The sequence below is a fragment of the Anastrepha ludens genome, chromosome X, assembly GCF_028408465.1.
Source record: "Anastrepha ludens isolate Willacy chromosome X, idAnaLude1.1, whole genome shotgun sequence".
Taxonomy (NCBI): domain Eukaryota; kingdom Metazoa; phylum Arthropoda; class Insecta; order Diptera; family Tephritidae; genus Anastrepha; species Anastrepha ludens.
Window position 1 is genome coordinate 28,120,995 of NC_071503.1, and position 11,103 is coordinate 28,132,097.

Consider the following 11,103-nt stretch of genomic DNA (forward strand, 5'->3'; position numbering starts at 1 on the left):
TGTCATGAAAAAGCTCCTCACAAAATATCTGCCGTTCTTAGTTTGCTTGAAACTGTAGGTCCTTCCATTTGTCGAACAACAACAACACGCCTTCCATAAATAGGAGGAGGAGCTCGGCCAAACACCGAAAAAAGGGTTTACGATCCAAATATATATATGTATACATAAAGGGTGATTCTTTAAGAGCTATAGGAAAGTTTTTCAAAAAAAACACACGTAAAATTCAAATAATTGCATGAAATTTTTATTTAAATCGTTAGTACAGTTCAAATTTAATTTAATGATTATTTCATGCAAATGTTGACCGCGACTGCGCTGCAAATGGTCCATCCGCTTAGTCTAATTTTGGCATACTCTTTCCAATGTTTCGGCCGGTATCTCACATATAAATGCTTTAATGTTGTCTTCCAATGCGTTAATTGAAGCAGGGTTGTCTGCATAGACATGAGCTTTAACATAGCCCCACAAAAAATAATCTTAAGGCGTTATATCGCACGATCTGGGTGACCAATTGACAGCTCCCAAGCGTGAAATAAAATGTTCACCGAACTCGCCTTTCAACAAGTCCATTGTTACGCATGCTGTGTCGCATGTGGCACCGTCTTGCTGAAACCACATCTCATGCAAGTCAAGCTCTTGCATTTTGGGCAAAAAAAAGTTGGATATCATTTCACGGTAGCGCTCACTATTCACAGTTACGTTACCAATTGATGCGTTATTTTCTTCAGTTCGCACTCTACGTAAGCGTGATGGTGGTTTGATGTCCAATAATGTAAATTTGATTCTAAATTTAGTCAAAATAGCTCGAATAGCCGCTTCAGTGGGGCGATTAAACTAACCAGAAGTGCGCGATAAACTTTCTTAACATAACACGCATTTTTATAATAAAATTCAATGATTTGCCAGCGTTGTTCGTTTGTAAGACGATTCTTGGTTAAATTATGGACCAAACTGTAGATTAGGGTGGTTCGAATTCCAACAAATTTTTCAAATCAAATTCTAATAGTGCGGAAAAGTTGCTATGGAGTAACACAAGTATTTTGGTAAAAAAAAAATTCAAATCGGTTAATATCTTCTGTTCGCGCAACTCACTTAAAGTTTTGAAAATTTTGTCGAAAATAGTGCATTTTCTGAACTTTTTGAAAGTAAGATTTAATTGTTATTTTTTATTAATATTTTGTTACTTATGCTGTCAGATTGTTAGTTTTTTCATAATACATAATTAACTTTATGTTGTTTGAGACAATTATTTTTTAAGATCCAGTGGAGGTGAAAGAGTGAGACTGTGACTCTTGTACGCGATATTCAAAAGTCAAATAATATTGACTTTTACTGGCACTTTTTACGAATTATTACCAAGCTATATCACTTTCTTTAATTGTTATTCAGTAGTTGTAGTATATTTACTTTTGCTTAAAATGAGTGAAAAAACAAAAAAACCCCGGTTTCATATTTCTCGGAAAGATCATGTTTGTCCAATATTTGGCGCTCCTAAGGATTTTTCTTTAAGAAATCTGCCCTCTTATGCTGACGTTATTCTTTGTTGTTTTGAAGATACGTAATGTCATCATCAACAGAATTACCTTCACAGAAAATTGCTTTTTCAGAAATAGCGAATGTGGTAGCTCAGAAAATTAAGATGCTTTATATGACAGCATCTATCCCTACAGTTTCTCAAACCAGGGTTGAACAAATGATCACAGCATATCATGCAAAATATTGGAAAAAAAGAAAGTCTTACAAAAGAGATAAAGAAAATCCTAAGTTTCAGAAAGCTCATGAAATATTCAAGACCGAAGCAGAGAAAATTTTTGACATTTCTTCAAGCAAATGTCAAATGACTGTAACTGCGCTAAACCTTTGTCATTATGTATTTGTCCAAACCCTATTTCTATTGACTGTGGATGTGAAAAAGATCGTAAAATTCCTGTCATAGAACGTAAATTTCTTTTCGATCAAAGAACTGCCAGAGTCGGAAAGATTGGTTCTATAGATGTACTTGAAACTGCAAAACTTACTCGTCGAGCTGAAAGAAATGAAAAAACGAAACATAAAATGACATCCTCTAGTACTTAAACTTCTTCTGTTGACAATGCCAAAAGTTTTTCAGATGATTTGGATGACAACATTGAAGAGTTCGTTGAGAATCGTTCGCCTGAAGTACAAGAACATGTCAAAGATCCAACATTCGCTCTCAGCCCATCAACATCATACCTTCAAAAGCCATCTACCTCACAAATGCGCATTAATCTTCCTGAAACTGCAGTAATTAGTGACCGATTTGGTGTTTCGGAAAGAGCAACCGCTGCAATTGCGACGTCAGTTCTGAAAGACCTACAAATCGTTACTGATACAGACTTGACTTTTGTTATAGATAAAAATAAAATCAGAAGGGAGAAATCTAAAATCAGAAAAGCCTTGCAACAGGAACCTAAAACTATGTCCGAAGCCCTTACATCCCTTTATTTTGATGGGAGAAAAGATGAGACCTTATACCAGGAGGAAGTAGGCTCCAAGCGTTATCGCAAAACACGCAAGGAAGAACATGTCTCTATTATAATGGAACCTGGTTCTCAATATATAACTCATGTAACGCCTATTTCTGATACAAGCAAAGGTATCACTGAAAGTATGATATCTCACTTAAATGAAATGGAATTTGATTTTAGAGAACTTCTCCTAGTTGGTTGTGATGGCACAGCAACTAATACAGGCTGGAGAGGTGGTATTATTAGGCGTATTGAATTATACTTGAACAGACCAATTCAGTGGAATATATGCTTGCTTCATGCAAATGAATTACCTTTGCGACACGTATTTCAACATTTTGATGGAAAAACAAGTGGACCGAATTCATTTTCAGGTACAATCGGAAAACAACTTCAGGGCGTTGAACACTTGCCTGTTGTTAATTTCAATAAAATTGAGTGTGATTTAGTACAAGTCACATGCAGAGACAATTTGAGTAAAGATCAAAAATATCTTTACGACATTGGGCAAGCTATTCATTTAGGTAATTGTTCATCTGATCTGTCTCTGCGAGATCCAGGAAAACTCTCCCACGCGCGTTGGCTCACTCTAGGAAACAGAACGTTGAGATTATACATATCAAGTGAAGACCCTTCTGAAAACTTAGTTCACATAGTTACATTTATAATGAAAGTGTATTTACCTATGTGGTTTCAAATAAAACTGAACGATTCAATTGCAGATGGTGCGAGACATGTCTTCACTATGATTAAAAATTCTCGGTACTTACCAGAACATCTTCTGAGAGTAGTTGATCCTGTGATACAACCCAATGCTTATTTCGCGCATCCTGAAAATTTGCTTTTATCTATGGTCACAGATGAAAATCGGAATGTACGTAAGATTGGGGTACAAAGGATTTTAAAAGCCAGAGAGACAACTTCTACTGCGAAGAATTCGGTGCGCTCATTCATTTTGCCAAAACTGAACTTTAATGCCACTAATTACTATGAAATGATCGACTGGTCTTCTACAATACTATCACCTCCTCCAGTACTAAGAAATGTCTTAAATGCAGATCTGTTATCTTCCATTGATAACCAACCATCTATCTCTCAATGGAACTTGTCAAGCTTTCCATGCCACACTCAAGCGGTAGAGCGAACTGTTAAGCTTGTCACTGAAGCGTCGAACAAGGTATGTGGTTATCAAAATAGGGATGGTCACATACGGTCAACTTTATTTTCTCATTCTAGTTTGCCTAAATTTGATCACAAATCCCAGTTTGTAATTAACGCATAAAGAGAGTTCACTGTACAAATCTTCACGATCGTAAATTTTTTTAATGATAGTAGCAAACAAAAAATTTAAAAAACAAAAAAAAAATATTTAATATAAAAAAACAAAAAAAACATAAAATATTAAAAAAAACAAAAAAAAAATTATAAAATATAAAAAAAAAACAAAAAAAAACATAAAATATTAAAAAAAAACAAAACAAAATTATAAAATATAAAAAAAAAAAAAAAAAAAAAAGTGGGATCAGATTTTTCACCACGTCCTCGTCGTTGATCCTGGGGAAAGCTAAGCGTGAAAAGCCTTATAGAATGCATGAATAAACTGTTTAAATACAAACTAATCCTTATAAACAATTAAATTTAAACATAATAATAAGTAAAACTTTGGAAAACGACATTTAAAACATAATTCTAAAAAAATTAGGAAATATGCATTTTTCGACAAAATTTTCAAAACTTTAAATGAGTTGCGCGAACAGAAGATATTGACCGATTTCAATTTTTTTTTTACCAAAATACTTGTGTTACTCCATAGCAACTTTTCCGCACTATTAGAATTTGATTTGAAAAATTTGTTGGAATTCGAACCACCCTACTGTAGATGTTTGTCAGTGAAATAAAACACGAAACGTGCGTCAACTGTTTAAAACAACTGTTTAAAAAGATACTAGCTAAAAAATCACCCGTTATATGCTTATGAAAAAGGATACCCCGGAAAGAATCTCAAAAAGCTCAATTTTATGTTAGGTGTATCTGAGTGTTATTATGATAAGCTGTTAAATGCGCATATTTGGCTTACGAACGTCAGAATTCGTACATTCACTCTTTTCCAAAAATACGTCGCTGCATTGTTAGTTCCGTAACTGCCACAGCTAACTCCAGCATTAGTAATAATTTCTTAAATGTTTATTTTCAAAATATATTTGGACTAAATGTTCGACTGTGCATATGAAAAGTTCTTTCCTAGACTTTGATAATTTTGTATTCGTTGAATATTGGCTAAATAAAAACTTTTTCGACGGTGAAGTTTTTGACCTCAATCTCAATAATCTCCAAACTGGATAAAGAGGCAAAGCGAATGGGTCTGGTGGTGAACGAGGACAAAACGAAGTACCTCCTGTCTTCAAACAAACAGTCGGCGAAGAAAATTTTAAGGTTGTAAAAGACTTCGTATATTTAGGAACCAGCATTAACACCTATAACAATGTTAGCCTAGAAATCCAACGTAGAATCTCTCTCGCCAACAAGTCCTACTTTGGACTAAGTAGGCAAATGAATAGCAAAGTCCTCTGCTGACGAACAAAACTAACACTCTACAAGACGATGAAAACATCCGATGAAGCGACGCTTGGAGTGTTTGAGACCTTTGGACCTTTGCACGTTGGCAACAGCGAATATCGCAGGCGGTGAAACGATGAGCTGTATAAACTTTACGACGGTACACAACTACTCGGTACATTGGACAAATATTTATAAAAATCTTCCGCAAAAACGTCTTCCTCATCCATAACGAAGGTATGCAACTTTAAAACGAAATTAATCATTACTATGATTATTTAAACACTTTACAGATCCCTCCGAAATAAAAACCGAACTGGAAGCTTACGTAGAAACACAATGGATTAGGTTCAATAGCAGTACAAAATACCGTTATAACGAAAACAATCAATCAATTGTTTATTGTTATTGCATCATGCTTATCACCAAGACGAGATTTCTCGTTCCCGGTCATCTACAAATGTTGTATGAAAACAAGAAATCTCGTTCCCGGGCGTCAATGTACTAATGTAGAGTATTGTATTACCAACTAAACTGTGCACGCCGGTTGTAAGCCGTAGACGCACAAACTAAGGAACGTTTGAAAACAGATTAACAAGCAATCTTTCTGGCATGACATACCAAATTAACTCCAAGCCACAACTCGACTCTAATGTTGAAGAACTGAGTTCAGCATTTCAACATACTGCCAAAGTAGCATGTCTTCCTAAGACGAAAAGAGGAAAACCGAAACCTCCATGGTGGTCCTCTGTCATAGCAAATCTAAGAAGGGAAATCAGAACTAAGTAAATATAATGAAAGGAGGAGCACTTACTCGTTTGATGGATACAAAGACTGCCATCGCAATTTTAAGTATGGCACAAGGGCAGCAAAAACAGCGTCTTGGAAAGACTTCTGTCAAAAAATATAAAGCCCTTCCGAGACCTGTAGAATCCGGAAAGTTGTATCAATGAGCCCCAGCAACCCTAGCTACCTCATGAAAGAGGATAGCAAATGGAAAACTAACAATGAAGAAACACTGAATTACTATTGCAGACACACTTTCCTGGTTGTCTCTACAACGAAGACAGTAGAAATCATCCTATAGTTCACAATGGAAATCCCCCAATAGATTTTAACGGATGATAACATAAAATTTTCCATCGGCAGTTTCAAACCTTACATACTATATAACAGGGGCCAGATGGAATTATCCCCGCTGATCTGCAACATACATGATTTCATCTAGACTGGGCTCAATTTGTGACGCGGCAATGCGACTTAATTATTTCCCCAAGAAATGGGCTGAAGTAGAAGTGGCCTTTATTCCCAAAGGAGGGGAAACCACATATACGAACCGAAGGACTACATGCCGACTAGACTATCATCTTTTCTGTTAAAATCCTTAGAGCGGTTGCTAGATGTTCATATCAAAGGAAATTTTAGGCACCATCTATCACTTTCTCGACATGCAAGCAGCAAAGGCAAATTAGTGTAGATAGCACTCTACTCACTAGTCGACACATCTAAGAAGTCACTTCAATATAAGGAATACACCCTTGGTGTCTTTCTAGAAATCGAGGGTGTCTTCAATAACATAAATCCGGAAGCAATTACCATATCGCTAACAGAAATTGGAGTAAACAGTGCGCTTTTCTCTTTCACAGAACGAATGCTAATCGGGCGGACGAAAAGCGCAGATTTGAGCGAAACTTCCATTAATAAATTTCCGGTCAGGAGCACACCCTAGTGTCGTATACTAACGAGTATTTCACTAATTATAGCAAATGTTTACTAATTAAGACGCGACTACAACTTTTAATACAATAGATTACGCATTTATTTTAGTTTTTATGTAGAATTAAGACAGTATTTCAATTAGTACAATATTTCACAAAATTTCGTGTGTTGCTTCATCCATCGGTAACGCGAACTCATGCTCAACTCAACTGTTCATCAACAGAGGTGTATTTTAAGGGTATGGAAGCGTTGCCACACTAGGAACTTGAAACAAAGTGGGAGGTAAGATAAATTCATATGCTGATGATATTGTAATAGCAATCTCGAGTAAACACCTTCCAATAATGTGTGATCTTCAACAAAGATCTCACAATAGACATCACTTTGGTGTAGAAGTCGATGACTAGAAGTAAATCCGGAATAAACTGATCTAATACTCTTTAGCAAGAGACATAAAAACTTGCTCTCCTAGGGGGAAAACTACTTAGAGTAATATAAAGAGTTGAATATCGAAGACTTGTAAGAGATAGAGTACTCGAAGCTATGACGGCGTGATACTCCTGTGGAAGGCTAATTAGAAGAAAATGGGGGTTGAAACCCAGAATGAGACATTAGCTCTACACACAAGCAGTTAGACCAATTCTCTACTATAGTATTGTAATATGGTGGAATACCCTTGATAATGATGTGCACATTAAGAGATTTGACAAGGTTCAAAGACGCGCATCTGATCCTTCTATACTTTTCGAGTTCTACTTTTAACAAGTCTTGGGTACATATGTATATGAATACGTTATACTCGTGCATACATGTAATTTTATTAAAAACTGTCTTTTGGTTTATGTCTGTAAAATTGTCTATACGTAAATACTTTATGGTTGAAAAGCGTAGTACAAGTTATCTGCTTGAACTTATTTTGTTCGTTGTTTCAGCATTTTATATTTTGTAACCCATTTTTGTATGTTATATTAAAGAATCGCAATATTTTATGTATTTATTTATAACTTATGTTTTTCGTGTTCATTACTTTGTTTTATTATAATAGTTTTGTTTTTCAATTTTGAATAATTCATTTACATATCACTTTTCAATTTTTTGCTTATTTATGTACATATTTCAAATGGATTGTGCTTATTTTTAATTTATATAGGTGTGTACAGAAGATTTAAGACTACTGGGCAACCGCACACTAAATACTCAGCGGTGGCGTGGGAACTAAAAATTCCCAATTTTTGTTTCAAAAATACCCATTCCATGTTTCTTCCGGTGTGGCATTACTGACGAATGTTATAAAAAATGCACATTTTTCAGCACTCTCACGGAAAAAAGAGTTTCGCATCTAGTCATCTATTCTAACTGTGGCGCACGAGTTTAGCACGGAGCGGATCAAAAGCAAAACGCGGCCGCCGTAGTCGAGTGGCTTGGTGCGTGACTACCATTCGGAATTCACAGAGAGAACGTAGGTTCGAATCTCGGTGAAACACCAAAATTAAGAAAAACATTTTTCTAATAGCGGCCGCCCCTCGGCAGGCAATGGCAAGCCTCCGAGCATATTTCTGCATTGAAAAAGCTCCTCATAAAAATATCTGCCGTTCGGAGTCGGCTTGAAATTGTAGGTCCCTCCATTTGTGGAACAAGTTAAGTTAGGTTAAGAGAATCTTCTAACTTAGCCACTAAGAGAAGAGGTCACGCAAGAATACTAGACCAATCCTAATATTAACTTGAAGACAGTAAAAAAATATATCGACGTTTTGAGAAAACTATCATAGTACTTTGTAATAAACCTGCTCTGGGTGCAGGGTCATAGAGACATAGAAGGAAACTGCAAAGCAGATGAACTAGCGAGATAGGTTACTATTGTACATTACCGATCCAACCAGACAAAGCGAGCATACATATACCTTAAGCAACTTGTAAGATGCTTATAGATAAACACACTATCAGTGCTCCCAACAGGCTATGGTCTCAATCCCTGACCTGTGCAACTAGTAGAATGACGTGGCCGGAATGGAACATGGGCCGCACAAGCCGACTATTGAAACTAAGCAGGAAAAACATGAGAAATCTTCTTGGGGTCCTAACAGGGCTTTGTCTGATTGGCAAGCATGCCAGCAGACTGGGAGCGCCCTATAACGACTATTGCAGAAGCTGTAACGACATTGAATAAGAAGAGACTATAGAACACTTTCTAAGCGGGTGCATGACTCTGGATAGAAAAAGGTTCAATATTTTAGGAAAAAGCTCCCTGAATAACTTGGCAGAAGTAGCCAATATAAAAATAACAAGTCTTGTTAGATAAATTTGGTGTTTGTTTCTGTTTTTCAATTTAAAGCAACCGAGACTTTAAGTTAAAAAAAACTGTACTATTAAACAAAATATTGTTAAAATACTGAGAAGATTTCAGTGTTAATGAAAATTTTTTGGTTCTTATAAAATTTGATATTATAAAAGTGAAAATTTAATTTTTTGTTCCGTTTAAGATTATGTTAGAATAATAAATTTTCTTCTCTCTACTCTTCTTAACATTCAAAACCTTTTTAAACATTTTAAAAAGCATTTGAATTAAGTGAATACCAATTAAAACCATAGAGGTATAATTTCTTCCGATCCTCAATCCTCAGTGAGGCATAGGGCTTCAATAGGTGTATGCATAGTAAAAATAAGCAACAAAATACCAGAAAATACTGACGGAACTATAACGACATTTTTACAAAAAGAGTACCTTATTTTGTTATATTACATAACCTGAAATATAGCAGAAAAGTCGTTCTCTTAACAAAAGAGTTTCTATTAACAAAAAACTCATAAATTAAATTGTACATAACCGTAACATATTTATTTAAAAAACGCACACAGTAAAGACAATTTGTCACGCATACAAAGTTCTTTAAGTAATTCAATAAAAATTTGGTGTTTTATTTTCTTTAAATGGGCACTTTTTTTTTATCCAAAGCTAGGCAACACTGCAGCAGCGAGACAGAAATTTGACTGCTGAAAGGAGAAAAACACCAACAATAACCGCAATCGCGGGCAATGCAACCACATATTAAAAAAAGTAAAGCTAAATAAAACTGAGTGAATTATTGAACTTGTTTTTAAAAAATGTATATTTTACAAAATTAAAAACATTACATTTTAATTAGAACTGGCTAGAAAAATGTCATGAAGAAAGAACTAAAACTCCGAGAATAAATAACAAAACAAAGGTAAATCAAGTTTCGAAAATGGTAATCTGGCCATGCTGGTACTAATACAACGAAACTCATTGTCAAATTTGCTGAGAGCAAAGTAACGGTACCACGATAGGCGCCGTCTCATTATTCTTTCCATCATGTGCGCTCTATATTATCGCCATGGAACGGAGACAGCATAATGCTGAAAACAGTGAAGCCCGTAAACGCAATTCCGACCCAGCTGTTTCAATCAAACTAATGAGAACCCCATGTAAACGAAAAGTTCCTTCCTTCCGTATCGTAGTACCGTAGATTTTATTTCACGATTATTAAAAAATTCCGTAATTTCGACCCAGCAGATTGCTCTCTCACCATGCAGTGTTGCCAAGCAGTATATTTCGAAATCATTTACAAAATTAACTTAGAAAAATGATAATTTTTGTTAAAATAGCTTAAAAATACTGTTCAATAATGTTAATTATAGATAAATGAACTATTTGCATTTGTTGGTTTTTGGCTTTGGTTTATTAAACAATGAAAAATTGTAACTGATAACGCGGATGTGTGAAAAAGTGTGTGTAAGCAAAAATATCAATGACAACATTGTGTCGATACAAGCAGATGCATATGCATATATGTATATTCATAAATTTGTGTACAAACATATTAAACATGGAAATGGCACTGAACGGCGAGCATCTTGTATCCCTAGTACAAGACAAAAAGGAACTCTACGACAAGATGACAAAACGATGATATGGGAACAGATCGGAAAGGAGCTGCGCACAAATGGTGAGTGGGAGCTATATTTACTAGTATTACAAATTTCATAACAAAGTTATTTTAAAGGTGAGGTATGCAGACGGAGGTGGTTAGCTCTTCGCGATCGATATGGCAGAGAAGCCAGAAAATCAGAAGCACCATCAGGCAGTGGAGCAGACTACCAGAGGCCGTGGTATCTGCTTGAAAGCATGTCATTTTTAAGGCCGCATGTTATTCCTCGACCGTAAGTATAGTTGGAATATTTTTATAAAGCGATAACTAATAATGTTTTTTTAAAGAATTAGGTGCTCACAAAATGTGTGCCCAGAAGTAGCTTCGCTTACGCCTTCAATTGCTACTTCTATGCTCTCACCGTTTCCACCAATAGTGCCACCAGAAGAGTT

At 35.5% G+C, this 11,103-nt stretch overlaps 1 protein-coding gene across 1 annotated transcript; it reads left to right on the plus strand.

Moving 5' to 3' along the window:
• The first annotated feature begins 1,210 nt into the window (after positions 1-1,210).
• On the plus strand, positions 1,211-3,849 carry LOC128869235 (uncharacterized). The gene is made up of 2 exons (XM_054111768.1): positions 1,211-3,666; positions 3,726-3,849. Exons 1-2 carry the CDS (start codon positions 2,239-2,241, stop codon positions 3,732-3,734), a joined length of 1,437 nt encoding a protein of 478 aa, XP_053967743.1. The 5' UTR covers positions 1,211-2,238; the 3' UTR covers positions 3,735-3,849.
• Positions 3,850-11,103: the final 7,254 nt, after the last annotated feature.

What these genes read in the sequence shown, in the direction of transcription:
- LOC128869235 (XM_054111768.1), top strand. Translation starts at nt 2,239, where the DNA reads ATGCGCATTAATCTTCCTGAAACTGCAGTAATTAGTGACCGATTTGGT.